General features: G+C 25.4%; 1 protein-coding gene across 1 annotated transcript in view; it reads left to right on the top strand.

The window, feature by feature from the left end:
• Positions 1 to 22,005, top strand: part of LOC126902078 (uncharacterized) — a 63,781-nt gene that overhangs the window by 26,817 nt on the left and 14,959 nt on the right. Inside the window, exon 4 of the mRNA XM_050679099.1 lies at positions 6,834 to 6,913. Within this exon, the coding sequence (XP_050535056.1) occupies positions 6,834 to 6,913 (80 nt within the window). The remainder of the gene's footprint in view (positions 1 to 6,833; positions 6,914 to 22,005) is intronic.

The raw sequence follows: 22,005 nt of genomic DNA, 5'->3' as shown, positions 1-22,005 counted from the left end.
AAAAAAAAAAAAAAAAAACACATCATAGTAAAATTAATACCTTCTCAGCTTCGCATCGAAGCTAAAAAAGTGTAACTTCAAAAAATTCTTTGATATTAAAAAAATGTAAAATATACTGACAAAATATTTGACAAATATTTAAGCGAAATAAAAAAAATATGGTAAATGTAATAATATTATGACAACTTGAAACACAAGTAATAGACCATTATTTATTATTAAATCCACGTTGACTGATTCACTAATAATATTTTGATATATCTAACAAAAACATATAAAAAAATTTTTAATAATTTTCTGAAATATTTTTTCAAGATAATTGACTTTAGTAATTTTGTAAATTTTTACTTTATTTTATTTATTTTTTGCTTTATTTTAACTCTTATGAACCAGTTTTTTAAAATAAAATCTCCGAAACTAAGATTTTTCCACTATTATAAAGTATAAATGTATCATAATAAATCATAACATAATTTTTTCGTAGAATAAAAAATATATAAAGACATGTAATGTTGCGGTTNTCTTCATATTTGACAAATATTTAAGCGAAATAAAAAAAATATGGTAAATGTAATAATATTATGACAACTTGAAACACAAGTAATAGACCATTATTTATTATTAAATCCACGTTGACTGATTCACTAATAATATTTTGATATATCTAACAAAAACACATAAAAAATTTTTTAATAATTTTCTGAAATATTTTTTCAAGATAATTGACTTTAGTAATTTTGTGAATTTTTACTTTATTTTATTTATTTTTTGCTTTATTTTAACTCTTCTAAACCAGTTTTTTAAAATAAAATCTCCGAAACTAAGATGTTTCCACTATTAGAAAGTATAAATGTATCATAATAAATCATAACATAATTTTTTCGTAGAATAAAAAATATATAAAGACATGTAATGTTGCGGTTAAACCAATTGCTTATTTCAATTGTAATAAATAAATAAAAAATACCAAAAACAAAGAACTATACAAAAAATGAAAGAAATTTATGATACAAAATGATGTTACAAATTTTATTTTTTATCTTTTAAGTTGATTGAATTTAATAGTATGATAGATTCCTATAACTGATAAACAGAAGTTCAGAACATTCAATTATAGTCTGTATTCAGGATTTTTCAATTTAAAATAATACATATTTCATAATCTACCAACAAAAAAAGATTTATAATAGAGTTATTGTTTAGGTAGCTTATAAAATAAATTGATTTAATGCAAGACTGTCATTTTATATCATAAAAAAATAAACAAAATATTATATAAAGTCAAATAAAATAGACAAAATTAATAAAAATTAAATGAAATAATATGATAAATGGACATTAATGGATTTTATTAAATATTCTTTTATTAACAAAAAAGATCTTTGTTCAAACTTAAACTTTATTTAAACTGGTTAGCTTTTAATACAGAATGATAAATGTAATAAACATAAGAATTAGTACTTAAGTCGTTAATTATAGATTTACTTATTAGTGATAAAAAAACACACAACCTTTTAAAAATACAATGACTGAATAAGAAAAGTATTAAGATTTAGTAGTAAATATTTTTAGGAGTCGAATTTTAATATTTTTGTTTGTGGTTACCTTTTTTTTATTACTAAGAATAGTCTTATTTCTTTGTTCACACATTGTTCGTGCACAAAAGAAAAAAGTGAGTACTTAAATCAATGGGGGAAGCAGGTGGTACGACTTGTTAGAATACAACACAAATCGCATTTAAAATTCCGAGTAGGCACTTTGCAATGAATTGCTGTGTCTAAAAGAAAATATCTATAGTTATACGAATCAAGTTTTAATAAATGAACAAAAGAAATTTAATTATAATTCATAATAAAGTTCCTAATAATTATTAATTTTTTTTTATAACTTTATGTTTATAATGTTTCGAATAGTGCTCAAGTATCTAATTTATTTTAACTATTATATGTAAGTGTAAGTATCAGCTTTTTACAGAAAATTCTGAATATTTATTTATTTTAAAAGCGACATAAGTGTGAATTATTTGACCCGTCCTTTAGTCCGTAGCAAACAGGGCCCACCTCTTGCGCCCCACGCTCGTGCACTTAAATAATCCTAAATTTTTTTTTAAACAGCGATTTACATATATTGCAAATATAATTTGAAGTTTTATTTGACAATATTATATTATTGATTAAACGATATCAAGTACAAAATACTTTTACAGTCTAAAATATGATAATAAAAGTTAATAGTCTTCTATATAGAGTACTAAGGAAGTTATGTATAGATTGTAAAGGAACTGGTAAAGGTTATTGATAAAAATATTTTATGATGTTAATATTTTAAAATGAGAGAGGTTACTCTTATGAGAATGTAATTGTCTTCTTGTGGAATGCATCACATTTTTCTTGTAGGCCCCCTAAAAGACTTATAACTCGAGAACTGCAAATTGTGCAAATTTCTTTCAATGATGCGTCAAAAGATCACAAATCGTATATAGTCGAAGATATTACCCTCAAAAATTGAAAAAATTTCCCTCGTTCCCCGTAAATGGGGGAAACCTCCAAAAATATTACAAATTTAAAAATTGCTAATTTTCGAAATTTTTTCAATTTTTTTTACTAAAAACTGCCATAACATTTTCAAAAATGAACAAATCAATATAATTTTTTTTTTATACATGTTTGATGTCTTAACCTATCATTTTATATATTTTTGTGAACATTTGACCCTTTACCAGCCCACAGATAGGGTTTAAAATGGCATCTTTTTTACAAAAAATTATTATTTTTATCTGATAAAATCAATGAAGAATACTTAAATTAATAAGCTGTGAATGTTTATGTTTCGTTATAATTCTATTTTATAAGTAATATATATATAATATACATTACTACCAAGTATAATTTTTAAGTTATTAAAAAGAAATCAATTTTTTATGGACGTCTAAATTTTTAATTTTTAGTAAATCTAGTAATTAATGTACTTACTGATACTTCCTTAATACAAATTACATATTTTTTAATTTTTATACTCCAGAGATCAAATTTTAATTTATAAAAGATTTTTTTTTGTTTTTAATGTATTTATGTATACTATCTTTCTATGATAATAAGCAAACAATTTTATTCTGCATAGTTAAAATTATTATAATTTGAGAGCTTTGTTTTCATTTACTAAATAGGTACTAAGGTCTCTGATAACTACTAAAAATCTTATTTTATTAACAATCAATAGTTAAACGTTATAATATTCATATGCTACACTTGACTATAATAGATATATTTAAATTAATATATAATAATAAGTTTGACCTTCATCATTTGTACGACTATCTTATAACCAGAACGTTACTCGATAAGAAAATCTCTCATACATTTCTGTATTATATAAAAAAGTAAAATAATTATACTATAAGTACCTATGCTATATTTAAAAATTAGGTCATACTAAATTCTTTACGAATTTCTAGAAAATAGAGCACAAATAACTAGAATTTGTCGTTACTGTATAGAAGCAACAACTTTATTGATTTATTTTTTTTTTTATTTGAATAGTAATATTTTTACTTGATTAACTTTTTAAAATCGAGCATACTTAATAGCAATTTTTATTCAATAAACAGGTTGTAACTTGAGTGTAATACATTTACTATCATGTAACAGAAATAGATATTTCAATTTGTTTCAAGTATAATTTTTTTTGTATTCATAATTTGTTAATATTTATTATTTATTTATAATCAAAATGTTTACACCAATAGCATAAAGTATCATCGGAGTTTAAAGGAGAGGTTAATCAATTTAAAATTGTACAATTAGTTTTGGATTAACATTACTTGATGAAATAAAACAAAAAAGTTTCTTTAAGTTAATGAAAACACGTCCTCATTTTGGTTCATCTCTTCGTATTACAAATTGTGTAGTCAACTGAGTAGATAAAATGTATTTTAAGATATATAAATTAAATTTTATGAAAACTTTTGATAAAACTAAACTTGTAATATACACCAAGCGATTTTTCGATAAATGTTTCATATCGAAAATGATAAAAGTTTTAATTGCTATTTAATTTTAGAATCAATTTAGACCTTTTTCCATACTTAATAAAAAGTTTGAAAATCGTTTTTTTTTAATCTAACAACTTTTATTAGAAAAAAACTTGATCCACTTTTGATTATTATTTATACTTCAAACCAAACACAAAACTATATAAAGAAACTTCATATTTATACTGGTCATTTGTTAGTCAATTGTTCAAAGTATTTATGCTACAAGTATTTTTAAAACTAAACTCAAAAATAACATATTATACATTTTCTGTTATAAATGCTGTTAAATTTAAAATTTGTAAATGTAATGTATAGAACTTATTTGGCAACTGTGTAATACAGAATGTATAATATCATTGAACTCCGTACACTTAATTGTACTTCTTACTGCATTATACGTCATAAATTAAAGATAATATAATTAATAAATGTTTTTTCTACTGGAGATTTTATGTAGATAGTGATAAGGGTATAAAAATGTTAATAGTTGCAAATTTCTACCAAAATATTAACCTACAAAAATTAAATCGTGTTAGTTAATCATCTAAAATTTTCAGGTATAATTCACACGTTTATTCATTTTGAAGTAACATTTCAAAAATGTTTGAAAAATTCTTGTCTCATAAAATTGTTTCATAATCATTACTCTTCTATGTATGTTATCTCATTCGTGTTTGGTCGGCGTATTAAGTACAAAGAAAGATAAATTTAATACATGACAGCGCTAAAAAAAGAATTGATCACAAGCCAAATAAATGTTTGTTTTCCAAATTAAGCTTATTATTTTAAGTTATAACTAGTTTTTTTGTTCTAACAAAAGCAGTACCTCAAGTTTAAATATCTTCTTTTACAAGTTTCTTTGGTCGTTAGGTCAGAGTAAATATTTTATTTTTGAGACGATGTCACTAAATTCTCAAATTATTTGTTATTTACCTTTTTAAAGCGATGTCTCTAATTACAAAGAATTGGGGTATACTTCTATTGTTCTATATAAACGAGGGTTGATGCCACAGGAGTGCGCGTTTGCCATAACAGCCGACCACTGTAGTGATAACTGGCAACGGTGTCCTCATTTCTCAACGGCATACGAGTTAGTGTCCTAAAGCGGAGAGCACGCACCCCGTTAAACGTATTTACCATAGACAATACGTTTTTTTCCAATCTTAAGTACTACATACTGAAAGAAACGAGTTTTACATGACTGAACTTTTCGTTACCACTGCCAATGATTAAATAAGGCAATTGGTTGTCCCTTATTTATTTATTTTTTTTTTGAGGAGTTTCATATAAAATGCTAATTATTGTATTTAAACCTCTACTACTATTCTACCCTATACCAAAGCGTTTATTTTTTCCTTTTTTACCTTCGATGCGAAGCTGAGAAGATTTTAATTTTACTATGATGTGTTTTTAATTATTTTTTTTGTGTGTCTGTTACCACTTATTATCAGCTCTCGCCAAAACGATTTCTTTCAACGATACGTCAAAATATCACAAATTGTATCTAGTCGAAGACATTACTCTCAAAAATTGGAAAAATTTCCCTCATTCCCCGTAAATGGGGAAAATCTCCAAAAAATGTACAAATTTAAAAATAGCTGATTTTCAACATTTTTTTTTACTTAAAATTGAAATAATTTTTTTAAAAATGACCAAATCAATATATATTATTTTGATAGATACATGAGATATTTACCTATCATTTTGTATACTTTTTTTGGTAAACCTGCCTACAGGGAGGGATTCAAAATGGCAACTTTTTCAACTTAACTTTTGAAAATGTTCCTGAAATACTGACACTATTATCTATATCTTAAATTGAAGATAATGTAATATACTTTATTATGAAAAAAAAATTTCGGACTTTATTTTGTCTTCATAGTGAAAATGGCTTTCGTATGCTATTTTTGTGTTAAAATTCTCGATTTTATATTTTACATTTTTAAATTAATATTTTTATGACTTTTTGAAAAATGTATGGATCAATACAATTTTTTTATAAAAAATATTATTTATATATCTCTTTCATTCGACATACTTTTTTTTTTAATCGGACCATTTCCTTTAATACAGGGGGGGTTCAAAACATAAAAATGCGTATAGGAAGTAGAACTCATTCAACTTATTTTTAATTAAAATATATTTATTGATACATAACCTAATAATCAAACATAAATATTTGTTATATTTATTAGAAGAATTTTGTTATTATTTAGGATATCTGCGAAACTCTAATTGCAGATTTGAAATGGACGCAAAAATGGGCTTAAAAAAGAATATTTTGGTCTCTGATGAAAATTCCTTGTAGACCAGTAAATTTATTTATAAATAACAAACAATTTGTTTTTAAGTATTGCTCAAGACCATCAACTTTTATATAAAATTAGTTTGTCATAAAAGTAATAACTACTTTATAATTTTTTATAATTTCTCTGTAAAAATTGCAATACTAAATTATTAAATATCTATTTCATATCATATTAAATTGCTTTAATAAATATTTATACATAAATTACATTTATAAATCATAAAACTTGTAATCAGTATATAAAAAAGAAAATAGGACATCATGTTACTTTTAATCCACCAATTATTTAAAATTAAATACTATCTACAGATTTGCATCGAAGCATTTTTTATGATAGTGATTTTAATCACTGTCGGATTAAATCTATACTAGACCCAAATATGCCACGTCCTCACACTGTGTGGGGTTGTTTAAACCCTTTTTCCATCATTTTAACCTTAAGTATACTTTTGTGTGTAAACAAAAACCAACCTTGGATTTGTCGGTTTTCAGTAGTATGCTGTCCGTCAATGGACCCAAAGGAACGCAAAGAGAAGGCAAGAAGTTACGCCAATACGCTGCTGCTCTGTCCAGTAAGTACAATCGTATTAAACTTTTTATGTTGTTGCTCTATAGTGTATCATGTTTCATTGCCATTACGATAACATTATATTAATCTGTGTGATCGCTGGTACTAAACTGTTGGAAATTTATCTTTGGACATCACAGTCTGCCATTTGTTACTACTCTTACAGATAAATAGGCCCACATAACGCTCGTGTTATAAATACACGCAACAATGTTATGGAAAAAACCAGTTGCCATGTAACATTTGCTAAGCTCAATGTTGTAGTGCCGTCTAGATTGCAGTGTAATGACAACGTCCGGGCGAACAGCGACGGCGCAGTCGACCATCTGGTCGCCTCGTGCTTGTGTTGTCCGTCGACCCCTCAAAGGCATTGGAGCGCTCGTGTCACCGAGTTCCGACCACAGTCAACATCGCAATATTGAGCTCGGTACTTAAAAAAAACTGATTAGAAACTGGCGTAATTCGATGATTTTCTCATGTTCTTTCTCTATTGCACTGAGGACACGGATTGATGTTTCAACGGGTTACAATTATTTAAAATATTAAAAAAATATTTAAATTATTTCCGACTTGGTACCCTTGGATAAACGCGATTTTTTTTTTTTAATACTAGGAATTGTATAAAATAAATGTTAATTAATGAATAGGAAGATTTTTCATTATTATTTATTTTCATTATTAAAAAACAGTACACCGTTGTAAGGTCGTAGTGTTTTTGGATGGGTTCCAGGCTCTAGGTCATTTAAAATGTTTCAAAAACATTTACTATGTCGTCTTACGATCTAATGACGTTTATTACTATTATTCGTAACAAGTGCCGGGTTTTTTTTTTATAATAATAATAACACCATAGAGGTCACGACGACCGAATCATTAACAAATAGTTGATAACATAATTTTTTGTAGTCATTGATTATTTATTTCACCGTAATATAAGGAATAATAATATAAACCGTAGGATTGTTTTCTGTCAATTTGAATAAATTACAAAAAGAGAAGAGATGAATTTTAATTTTAAACAAATAAATTTTTTTTATATAAAAATTATTACTGTTTTTCTATTCAAACTTCAAATTTTAATTTTCTATAACCGACTGACTTTTTTTCTATTTATTTGACATATGAGTTTTGTGTGAAAAGAATAAGTAAAATACCCATTTTAAATTTTCAAGCCGAGTTCTATTTTCCAATAGAATTTAATTCAAACCACATTAAATTTAACAAATATTCTGAAGTACAAACAATGGCTTAATTTTGAAGTTTGTAGATTTTTGCTAAATTTGTACTGCTAAAGTCAAATGTATTTAAATGAAATTTGTTCAATATATATATATTTTGTTATTTGGAAAATAGTCATTACATTTTATTTGTCTTACTCTATTTTATTTTAATTACCTTAAAAATGTCTAATTATTAATACACATCTCATAAAATAAAATATATTCAAAACATTGTACGGTTTTAAGTGTGCATAAGTAAAATATGACATAATTATGTTTAAAAGAAAACTCAATACAATTGGTTTGAAATGACCTTCAAAGGTATTTTATTCATAAAAGATTTACCGGAGTGTGCGTGCGAGTTATGTGTTAATTTATAGTGCATTATTAAGTTTCGGTCAACCGCCGACTTGTGATTACCAGTAGATGTAACTGAAATGTGTAGATTTATGCACATAATAACTCAATAAAGTTCGACTATTTAAAATTGAACAACAATTTTTACGTGAAACTAAAAATGGTTATCGTTTGAAAGTAAATATTTCATTTTTTAGCATAACTCATTTAATGATAATTGTCTAAGAAAATTATCATAAATAGCTAGATATTCTCAGAAAATATATTCTAACTCAGTTTTGTAAAGTGTAGTGACTACTAAACAAAAACTATAACTAAAGTGTTAAAATAAAATATTTACTTCGAGATAGACTTTATCAATTGTATAAATTAAGTAATTTTAGCTTTAATGCATGTCTGACAAGATATTGGTTATACTATGTTGTGTTTGTTTTTTGTAAATTTATCCACGTATAGGAATTGATTGAGACCTATATGGGCGAGGGGGTGGTACTTGGGGATGGCCTCCCTATGAAAAATATAGCGTTACCATTAAAAAAAAGTGATGACCATAAAATTCCAAGAAACCAGTATGTTCTTAATTATGACAGATAATAGTAAAATTCGCCCCCTAATCTGGACTATGTGAATACTCTATCCTACTTAATTTTGCTTAACAATACTTTAAACACATCACAAATCATTTCTAATTGAAGCTATAAGAATTATAATTTGACAAATTCCTCTCACTCTATAATATTCCATAATAAAGTAAAAAATCACATAAAATTACAATTGTTATACAACAATAGTCGATATCGATATTTTTAGTTTTCACTTAACATTGAAATATCTTATTGAAACTAGAGGAACATTACGAAAATTTTATTAATAATATTTTAATCATTTGACTTGCTGACGATATACTTTTTTTAGCAAATCCAAAAATTAAGAAAAGTATTGTTGAGGTTTAAACTTCATATCAAAAATTTTTTCTATATAATTTTTGATATTGTTCTAAAAAACTGCGTTCTTTAAATTTATGTTAAAGCTAATATAATGTACTTTGAATTGTAACAAAAAAAACTATCCAAAACTTTGATTTATAGGAATTATTAGCCAATTAATCCAAAAATCATAAAATATTTCGTTAAATTGGAAAATTTTGAAGTGTAACAAAACACGGGAAATATAATATTTTCTTTAAATTTTTTCTCATGTTTTCATTTTATATAATTTTTATAAAAATTCCATATCATATTGAATTTTTTATTAGTAATTCTAAATAAATAATGTGTCTTACAAAAATTTAAACAAAGTCTTAATTACAAAAATTACTTGAATGCAGCAACATGTATACATTTTTTTTTTCATAAAAATTTTGATAACATTCTGTGACGTCTGCTTTCTTAAAACTAAATCAAATTAAAGATTTTAATTTGTATTTTAATATAAAAAAATGAAAATGTTTTCTTTTATATGTAACAGTCGGCTAAAATTAAAATTTTTACATTTCCGTTAAAATATTTCAATTTTTTTTTTAAACAGTATCAAAGCGTTTTATGTAAGTGACGTTAATCACTGTCAAAATTCAATCTGTACTGGAGTTTACTATGCCATAACTCCACTATGTTGGGTTCGGATTGTATCAGGTTTTTTATAATGTAAACATATGTGATACTGTAATTTAGTTTTTTTTTTTTTTTTAATATATCACAATTGAAATGTTTATTTTTTCGAATTCAAATGTTGTCAATGTATAAATGACAAATGTGTCTTTGACGAGTTTACTATAGAATTGATCATCCTTAATATAAATTTTTAATGAGTATTTTAACAATTGTGTTAGTAATAATACATTAATACAATATAGAAACACAAGGGTCAATATATGTTGTGCAAATTTTGTTTGCTAAAAAACAAAAATTGATGAATGTTTTTTAGCATTTTCTAATGATCAATGATAAAATAGTAATTTAGTTCATTTTATTTAATAGAATTCATTTTAATATTTCTTTGCTATGGTTCAAAATATTAATTTCCTGAAAATTATAACGAGCGACGGCATTAAACTTTAATGAATTGAATCATAACAACGATGGCTTATCGTTAAGCCCTAGCAGGTGTTAATTTGAATACTTTTCTAGGGAACTCTTGTACATAGTACTAAGTTAAGTACTCGATGAATATATGTAAATGATTAAAATTTGTTTGTAGAAGTCCTGTGTGATTATATTACTCGAATGGTATTTAGATATTCACGCGTGTGACAATGTTTGGCTGATATAGTGATGTATTATTAAAAAATCAAGTAAATGTGATCGTCGTCATTACTACAGTCACATAGTGTTATTTAAGGAAAATTTATTGTTTATGAAAACGTGTTGAATGAGTCATCAAATATTTTCCTCTAGAATAATAAAAACACGTGTTTTTAAATTAAAATGATTTCCAATATTTGCTGAAATTGCTCATTCAAGATTGATTATAACGAATTAAATTCTGTCTTATCAATGTTAACAATTATAAGAAGTACGTTATTGTATGTTCAAAAGCTGTTTTGACTTATTACAAACACATTAGTTTATCATTAAATTATATTGTGTTTGTTTGTTTATTAAAAGTGTTTAGAACATTCTCAATCTAAGTTTTTTTGTTTATTAAAAGTATTAATCATTAAACTGTCCATGTGATATTTGTTATGGTTCGTTGTAAAATCGATCTTTCCCTTAAACTTAATCATCACAAGTTATTGTATGTTTCTTCGTTGAATAAATTTACATTTGATTCTTTTCCTTAAGAAGCAATACAATTCTGATAATATTTTGATGCAATGGTATATTTAAAATAACTTATAGGTACGATGAGATTTTAATAGTAATTTGGAAGTAATAAAATAAAGTTCGAGTGAGTAATTAACATTATGTAATACACGTTGGCACACTGTGGTTATAATTAACATAAAAATATTAATATTATAAAGTACTTTTCGAACTATTTTCAACAACTTATTTATATTAGACACTAATTATGATCAGAGTCATTGTATTATTTTTTTGTAAAATATTGTTCGTGCTGGTTATGACTTTAGTTACCAATAAAAGATTTCAGCTCAGAAGTAATGTAGAATAACTGAATTTAGAACTATTCATTATAATGAATTATGTTTAAATATTTATATTATGTGAATGATAAACTATAAAATAATTATTCTACATTTCCAATAAAATAAATTAAGTTTAAATATTATAAAAATAGACCGTAAAAATTATTGTTCAAATTGTTTTCGCAATTTCTATAACTGTGTATAAGATAATAGTTTAACAATGACTCACTGAAAATGATCAGTCTAAGAAAATGACTGGTCGATAATAACTTTTGGATCGGCATTTTAAGAGTTATTAATTCGTTAATATAAAAACTGGAAGTGAAGATGAGTCTGTTTATTGTTATCTCTAAGCATTAATCAACAGCACTACTCCTTTCTCTTTGTTATAAAAATGATAATAACTTTTTAAATACCAATCAAAAAGTTGTTATTCATCAGTCATTTTCTTAGATTGATTATTTCTTAGGTTTAAGTTGGCTAAACATACAGATACAGCTTGTAACTCAATAATTACTTTTTCTAAAATTTAATTTGTTATCGATCCTTTAATCATTTTTGCAAGACAATGCTATAAAAACTATTTTTAAATTTTGAAAAAGTTAAAAATAAATGAAAAAATTTCATTATTAAAAACGAACAATTAAAAACAATGTTTTTTACGTAGTCTATGAATGCATAAATTATAAAAAAAAATTTAAAAAAGAAAAAATTACATTAAAAATAATTTTGTATATTTGTAAAGATAATATATGAATCATAGTTAAACTATCACTTTGTATTTAAAGTTAATAAATTAGCATAAAGAAGCTATCAAAGTCTGTCTATACTTTAAAGACAAGAGACAAATATGGAACACAATAGTATATCTTAAATTTTCTTGATGATCTCAAGTTGTGCCGAAACCACAGTATATTGTCTATGGAGACAACCGTGAAATTAACTGGTAAAAAATTATCTACGACGACATGACATGATAGTGTCTTTATTTTAATGCTCGTATAATGTAAGACTAAACAATAAATTATACTATTGTCAATAATAGCATAGGATCAGATTTTTTGTAGAGGATAATCGTACGTTAGGTTTAGTATTTTCGGTTGTTGTGTACATAGTTTTTTTGTTTATACATATGTCTAACAACAAACAAGGTTATCGTGTGGTTTTTTTAAAAATATATAATAAAAGAGTTACAGTAGCATCTTTGGTTGAACCCTTAACGATGTACATATTTGACCGAACAAAGTACTAGTGGTGCGTTTGTTACCTATAATTATTTTGAAAGTACTTAAAGAATTTTTTGAGTCAACACTTTTCTCGTCATTATTAAAAACTCATATGAACAATATACGATAAAAATATTTGTGAACATTGAAAAACATTTAAAAGGTTTTGTAAGAATGTTTGAAGAGTGAAGACTGCCTATACACTATTCCTATTATTATTGTAGTATTAACTTATTTATATATGACCAGACATGATTAGCTTTACTTTTTATCATTCTACTCAGTTCTTTATTTTAGTTTATTTATTTCATCAGTGCATTACATTGATTTTACTACAAATTTTATCATATCTCTATCAACTATGAGTGTGCTCCAATGGATTGGTCGAAATTGAGATTGCAAAATCATTAACAATTGTTAATATTGTAAGCAAGAAAACAACTTGTGATTAATCTATTCCACATTGACCTTTAGCTCACTATAATTTTTTTCAATAGGAAACGTTTATACATGTGATAATTAGTTGTTTCAGTACTTTAGGCATTAATAGTCTTATGTTGTAAGCTCTACGTAAAGGAACGATGTAATTAAAAAATGATTAACAATTTTTACTGTATGCGTAAAAGTCATAAAATTCCTTTGTCATGTTAGAATTTAAATAATTTTGCTAAGAAATATTCATCAGTATGATTTATTTTGATGAATAACGTAAAACACTTTTTTCGTCTTAAAACTTTTGTCTTCATAACATGTTATTAAATTTTACGAAAATCCTTTAAAAATTGTCTAGATCATAATATCATCATATTTTATAGAATTATTAAATAAATTATATAAAATATGTCATACTGACATAATTTTAGAAAAGAATATCGATAAAATAACATCAAAAGTGTTTTTAACAGAATTGAAGCACTACACTTGTGTGTTTTAAATATACACGTGCGCTTAGTATTGAACGATTTTGAGTTGAGCACGTTTTACTGACAGTGAACTTAATCGCTGGTTTGTTTTTTACAATAATCACTTTTACAAAAATCGATGAAAACCACCTGTTAACTCTGTTATTTGAATGAGTTTGGTGGTAAAATACAATGAAAAATTAATGCGAGTTTATTAACCAATTAGGTTAATATAAATAATGATTTGATGAGGATGACAGCGATGACAGTCTTAATAAAACGCATCATTTGACCTCGCGAAACTTCTTAATCTTAATTTTACATTTATCCTGATAACTCTGAAACCAGTTTCAATAACGGTTTATTAACTTCGACATTTTTAAATTGTTTTAAACGTTATAAATTGTTTTTTTATTGGACTTAGAACAATCTATTCTTTGCTTTGTTTTTATTCTAATATAACTGACACAATATTGTAAAATAAAAAGTTCTAAGTAATTCATGTTTTAAACTCGAAATAAATAATCTTAATTTATTCAAATTTGATTCAAACACATTATATGATTTCGCATGATAGTACTTCGAAAATGTATTGTCATGTCTCGTTTTTTTGTCTTACGGTTGTATAAGATAAGTATATGCCATACATTGCACTTTTTACCAGCCGTTCACCTTATACTTTAGTCGTTGATTCATCAAAATATTAATTTTTTCCGTTGTTTTCGATCCATAGTTGTTTATATATTATAATTTAATTAGTCATTATTTCGTGAAATGTTTGCTTAATGTCAGTATTGAAATAAAAACTGTACTATAGATTACGTCTTAAACAATTAAATTACAATAACCCCGTAAGTTATTAATGTGTTGAAACATTACAATTAATAAACGAGTAAACAAACGTAGAAATTATTAGTAGCGTTCAATTTATTTTTAGGAATAATTCAGTGTCGTAGTATTAAGAAAATTAATTCCAATTATAACACATGAAAACTTTTACTTTAAAACAAAAAAACTTTTTATATAAAATTTTATAAAAAAACTTTATCAAATTATTGTATGTTAATTTTAAATTTTGTTTTATTGAATTTATTAAAAAGTCGCGTCATCAATCGATATAAACATAATTTTTTACTCGTTTAAAGCTTAATATTCAATGTCTTTTTTTGCATTGAGTGATATTAACATAGATGTCAAATTGTGTAATTCGTGTTCAATATATTGTCATTCAATAACGTTGGATTTTTGATCGTGCTTATTTTTGCCAAGAAAAACATAGTATACTTATTTATTTATTTTCTAGTCAATATACTACTATTTTTTCTATTATTTTCATTATATAGTAAACACATAAATAATACTCGAAACGGTAAAATAAATAATTGTTTAACTACTAAAAAATCAATTTTACCTAATTATATTCAAAATAATTTCTCCATTTTCATATTTTGTCAAATACCCATTATAAATTAGGGCAAATTTTTTCATAATCATTTTTTGAGATTAGTGTTTATAGTAAATATGACACTTATTTTATTAATTCATAATTAATATCTAGGATAAAAAATCAGTGGATCAGTTTAAATTAGTGGCGCAACTATGGCTGTTAGGGCAGCTCTAAATCTAAATTTCAATATTTATAGTTTCAACAAAGTATTTTTATTTATAAAATGTACTATCAATTTTTCTAAATACATTTTTTTTCTTACCTTACGTTTACATTATACTACTGTTATAGCAAATAAAATCTATTTTTCGCATACTAGGACATTTCAGTATTATACCACCGATCATCCATAATTGTTGGTTCAATTATACAGCTATTTATAATGTGTGGACTGTGGAAGCTGAGCTCTCTTGCCTTTGTGAGGATTACACAATTTTGGCACCTCCTGGATAAAAATCTAGTAAAAAATCTATTTTTTCTACTGGTTTTAATAGATTCACGAGAAATTTTAAAACAATTTATGGTTATTGATCTCAATAGTATGTATCGTTCAACAAAATATCTTGAAACTCCTTTCCGAAAATATATTTTTTTTCATTCTTAAGATTAACAGGCTTTTTAAAATTACTTTTTACTGTTAACGCAACTGAAAAAAAATCCTTGGCATGTTTAGTTTGGACATTGAATAGCAAACGGATCATGTAAAAATCAAATCAAATGTAGTTGTGGCTATTGTACATTGAATTGCGTTTATTAGATACACTAGAATTTTGTTGTCGCCTATTTGATACAAGAAAGTTTTAGGAGACCTTTCATTAATAATTCAGGGGAGTGATATGCTCGGCGATGTGCCAACCACAGCCTGTGTCTTTGAAACATCGGTCAATGTAATCCTTATGTTTTTATTCGGCATGATATAACTGAGTACTTAAAATTATTAAGTCAATACATATATTCGTCCTCGTCCTAAACTGTCGCAAATTTTCATATGAACATTACGCTGATATTGTTCGAGGGATGAATAATTGATGTTGATTTTCTGAGCATTATATTTTATTTTGACTAAAAAAATAATTTGCCTGACCCAGTTTGTCCTGTATCAGTATCAATAAACATTCAAGTTTTAAAATAATTGATTTTTATTAATGAATTATACAACTATGAAGTGTGTTTATGCTCACGTGCTGCTTCTATTGCTAAAACTTTGTGTTGTAATATGTGTTTTGATACCTGATGATAAATGACAACTTGTTCAAGTTCTTTTCTAAACTCGATCGTTGAGAAACACGTGCTATTCAAGTGCTTCACTTTAACTGGGTATCTATTTTTTTTTTTACAGTTTCTTTTTTCCGTCTCTTTTATAAATCTATAACACTACTATTTATTTTTTTATCAATGCAACACTAGTGAATCCCTAGAGTGCTACCGTGATATTTTACCAGTGGAAATATATCTTTAAACGATAATAAAAAGCCTACGTAGTGATAAGCATTCCAACAGTTTCAAATTTCAATGACTCGATTTATTTCATTGTAATACGTTTAATAAGCGATAAAATCAATTCATACGTATTAGTTTGGTTAAAACCCAAACTTTTGTCTGTTAAACTCATATTTACTTTAATGATATAATTGAAATTTGAGTTTTAATTATCATTCGTAATGTTATTGTATAATATTATGATTAATATAATAAAACGTGTAGTCAGGATATAATTAAGTAAATAGGAGTTTATGTGGCTTAAAAAATAATTCAACCATTCCTCTTAAAATCTAAATATTATCTACAGATTAATATCAAAGCATTTTTTATGATAATTATTTAAATCATTGTCAAATATCGTCTATTTTTGTCCCTAGTGGCACTGCCAGAGGTGGTTAGGGGTTGTGATCCCCCAAAATTATTAGCCATGTTTGAATTTTTAGACGTAATAACTTCTTTTTTATTTAAATTTGTTTTTATAGTAAAAAATTGCAGAGTAAAAAAAAAATTAAATATCCCTCCTTTCACTTCTTAATTATTATCTGGTTGCACCACTGTTTGTTCCAACTATACCGCATCCTTATTGTGCTAAGTTTTTAAGTTTTTGTGTATGTAAATGAGGTTTTCATAGTTTGACTTTTTTTTTCTTGAACAATTTTGGACTCTCATTACCTAACCCCCTGAAAATGATCAAATAAATTATAGTGTTTTATTTATTCGAATTTATTGCAAAATCTTCGTGGAATAATTAAATGCATTTATAAAAAGTGTAACAAACTATTGGATAGAAAATTATACAACAATTAAAAAAATAATTTACAACCTACAAGAAGTAATAATCTGGTAATTTTGTAACAATATGCAGCTATTATTTATGCGTAATAAGACATAAATAATTTTATAGATATTTGTGTAATGTAACAGAAAATGCAACTGCACTTAACATGATAATTGTTAAGGAAAACTGGAATATTTTTTCTAGTAATTTCCGCTTGAGTTTTGTTGAAAAAACTTTATATAGTTATGAATACAAATGTAATTTAATATAAAAAGGATGAAAAAATTGTTAGTAAATATATTTATAAGATTAAATAAATGTATATATATATATATTGTTCTTATTCCATAGTTTGTACATTAAATAATATTATATATTATATAAAGGAAAAGTAATTTATGTTCAGTCGATTTATAAATATTAATTTTTTTTTATTTTTTTCTTAAATCTCTTTTAATAACTTCTGAGTATTGTTTACAATTAATTAAAGTCATAATAAATACTACTGGAAATCTGTGTTCTATTTTTCTAATTTATTAAACTCTTCCCTTTTGAATAAGCAAAGTTTTTAAGGCTTAGCATCACATAATGTATATTATACATTAACTACTACTAATTTATCTTATAGGCTAAGCACATAGTATCGTATATGAGGTGTTTGTCGACGATGTCAGTTTGTTGTTGGATAAAGTGAAGTTTGTGAATGAATATAAGGGCTTATACCACAAATTAATCAGTTTTTGAACTATTGTCCGGTGTCATTATTACTTAATATTTTTATTATATTAACTCGTAATGTATTTCCCTTGTCTTGGTAAAATATGAACTACATTATTTATTAATTAATATGTATATTTTTATTCATATTTAAATAGTATTTATAAATCCGTTTTGCGTCATAGAGTGTACTTAGTATTTTGTTAAAGAACTGGTTTGTTTATAATCGAATCAAAATGGTTTTATGAGTATTTAACAGCATGCATTGGTTGGAATTTAAATAAAAAAATATATTGTATTAGAAACTGTAATATATTTTTAACTCTTTGAATTTTTATTTGGTCTACTAAGGCTTGCAATATTTATTCATTTGAGTTTTAATGTTACTATTACTCTTAATTGTTGTAATTAATCTGAGTAAATTTTCAAACTCATTAATTGTGTATAGTCAACCAGTCTAACGACTTAAAACCATCATCGAACCAAGGTTTAACTAAACTGTTCAAATAAAGTGTATACTCAATACTGCTATATGCGTAAACAAACACAGTCGCCAATGGCTAATTAATAGTGATATTGGATACGATTATTATAAGCGCATATTCATAAGTAATTTGCCCCGATTAGTGTTAAATTTAAACAGAACAATGAGCCCGCTTCCTATTTTGTAATGATGGTTATTATTATTAACGGTGTCATTATTATTAAGTTTTTTTGGTTGTATAACGTTGTGTGTACTTTATTTTGTTAGATTAACCAGGATAAACGACATAAAAAATCATCATTTTATTTATGGCTTGATTATTGCTAAGAGTTTTTAAGAAGTAGAAATTTATCAATATATTATTTTGATCAACGTTGATTCGTAATCAACAATCTTTGGTTGTACTATGAAGTACTAGCTTTTTTTTTAAAATAAATGTATTTATAGAATTTGTTTACTATTTGCAATGCCTATAGCGTGTTTTGTATACGATAAATGTCCGTGGGAAAGAACCGAAATAGCAAATGAATTGGTCGGAAAGAAAAATAAAGAAAATTTACCCTTGACCTAACTCTTATATGTCACGCACCGGGTATTTTTCCCAATGTAACGTTATCATTGACCGTAGTTCAGTATATTTTTCGTGTTAGTCGATGAAGTTTTTGAGCTGTTAAATTTGCCTACAGTGGCTCATTTGATTTGTCGTTTAGTCATAAACTGAAATGCTTTATTTAAGTAACATCACATAGAACGCTTCATTATTCTTATACTCTTTAGGACGTTTCATAATAACTATATATAATATATATTTGTAAAACTGTATAATTTCGGTTAGACTTATAAATACTATAACTTAATGTCAATTATTGTTTACCAAACGAGGCTACTGTTTTCAGTTACGTTTGCAGCTCACCCAGTGTGGACTGAATAGCAGTCGTTCAATCTCTAGAGAGGTCAAGGTTTTTTTTTGTCCCCTTATTAATGTATTCTTTTTTTATTGTCTTATTCAACCTCGGTTCGTCGTGCTCCATTTGATTTTCTATTTGTTTAAATCTTCCGGATCTTAATCAAATTTTTTGGAAAAGGTAATGACTTACATACGACAACCATAATATTACTAAATTGTAATTTAGGTTTTACAATAGTTGAATGCGCCTGTATACATTCGCCGCGTTAACCACCTTGGCCACACAGGGTGATTCTTTTAACACTAGCCACTCAATTTCTCTTGGAATAATCATGTTTTTTAGCTTTTGTTAGTTGTATATGTTTTTTTTATTTATTTATTATAAAATAATATTTATGTTCATCCCTTAACGGAATGTCAACTTAATTTTTTTAAATAGATACATTCATATTTAACTAGCTTATAAAATAGTAAATGATCTTCAAAAATGACTGGTCGATAACAACTTTTGGACTAGCGTTTCAAAATTTATTAACATTTTTATACCTAAGTGGGAGGAGAAGTGAGGCCAAGAAATATTTAATAATAAAGATAGCAGCACCCATTCTTTACCACCTATCATTAGTTTAAATTATAATAACCTCTGAAATACTGGTCCAAAAGTTGTTATAGACCAGTAATTTTTTTAATAAAATAATTTTCTGCTTTATAAACTAAATAAATATATATGTTTCCATTAAAAAAAATAAACTACTATAAAACATAAAGGATGAACATAAATATTATTTTATAGCAGATATATAGAAATACGTATGTTAGTAAAGAATCGCCTTGTATAGTCAATGCACAAATTATAATTTTCTTCTACATCTCAGTCTTTAAATTCGTTTTATTGGCTTGACGTTAAGCAATCATACACAATCGAAAATCACCCCGTTTAAGTGTTTATTCATGATGGTCAATTGTATAATTTTGTCCAAAAAAAAATTCCCTACAGTATTGACATAAAACCCATTAAACGTTTAACTTTATTGTGGTAATAATTTTTCATACGCTGTCATAGAATATTTAAACACACCATTCTGCATGTTACTACAATTCCCTCTAGTATTAGCATATATTTTTTGTACTGTGATCTTAATTTCAAATAATTATTTTACCGAATACGAAAATTCTCAATACCTTGTTTGGTAGTGATTCTGTTAAAGTTATGCATTTTTATTTTCAATTCTTGAGTTCCTGTGGGCCAAACATTTTTTAATATCTGTTNTTTTGTACTGTGATCTTAATTTCAAATAATTATTTTACCGAATACGAAAATTCTCAATACCTTGGTTGGTAGTGATTCTGTTAAAGTTATGCATTTTTATTTTCAATTCTTGAGTTCCTGTGGGCCAAACATTTTTTAATATCTGTTTTTATTTATTTAAAAACAAAAGACATTAGAAAAAATNTTTTTATTTATTTAAAAACAAAAGACATTAGAAAAAATAAAAATACACAATAAAGAAATGCATTTTGTTTCGTGTTCTTTTTCGTTTATTATTAGATAATTATTGATCATTAAAACATTTTTTTAATTCTATTAAATTACAATGTAAATATTTATTTATAGTAACCGAAAACACTTTCAAGTCAAAATATCTTTAAGTTGTTACTAATGACAACTTAAAATCGATTCCAATTAATTGGGTGTTTTCCTAAAGGTTTGCATAAACTTATAACAATAAGTTTTGTTGTGAATTCCAGCACCTATATAAATACCCTTCTGGTTGTTTCTCAACAAAAGCTCGTGATTTATTGTTTAGATTTATTACCAAACAATTCAAATAGAAAATAATTTAAATCGAAAAATTTATTTTTAAAAACCTAATATGTCTAATATGTCTAATATGCCTATTATCATTAAACCGCTTATAAAGTATAAAAATGGTATTGTAAAGTATTACACTTTGGCTAAAGATTATGAAACTCACTATTATTGCACTTATTCTACTACTAATTGTTGGCATATAACTTGCACTGATAAGATTAACTTCGGACTGGAGATAATTATCCCTCTAAATGAAGCACACAACTGTTTATCATCAATATATGAAGATTATGTTTTAATGGAAAGTTTATTAAAAAACTTCTAATATATTTTTTTTAAAAATTTCAAGTTATTCCATTTAACCTTTAGAATTTTCTTTTAATCAAAACTCTGATATGGAATATTTAAAATATTTTACCAATAAAAACCATTAATTGACATAAATATGTGGTACTATATAATTTTTGTTGGTTATTATAAAGAAAAATTGACAGAAGAAACTGATCTTGACTATAAGAATAGTTATAATGATTGGACAGTACACTATCGATACCATTTTGTAGTATTAATATTATGGAACCAGACATATGCTTTATCATGCCTGTTTTACTCCGTCACTCAATGTCAGACTAAAAATTCTCATCTAAAAATTCAGCTGTCAATTTCAATTTGAACTAT

The sequence above is a fragment of the Daktulosphaira vitifoliae genome, unplaced genomic scaffold (assembly GCF_025091365.1).
Source record: "Daktulosphaira vitifoliae isolate Bord-2020 unplaced genomic scaffold, ASM2509136v1 Scaffold_3, whole genome shotgun sequence".
In the NCBI taxonomy this organism is placed as follows: Eukaryota; Metazoa; Arthropoda; class Insecta; order Hemiptera; family Phylloxeridae; genus Daktulosphaira; species Daktulosphaira vitifoliae.
The sequence above is the reverse complement of the archived record's forward strand: the minus strand, read 5'-3'. Positions and strand labels throughout refer to the sequence as shown.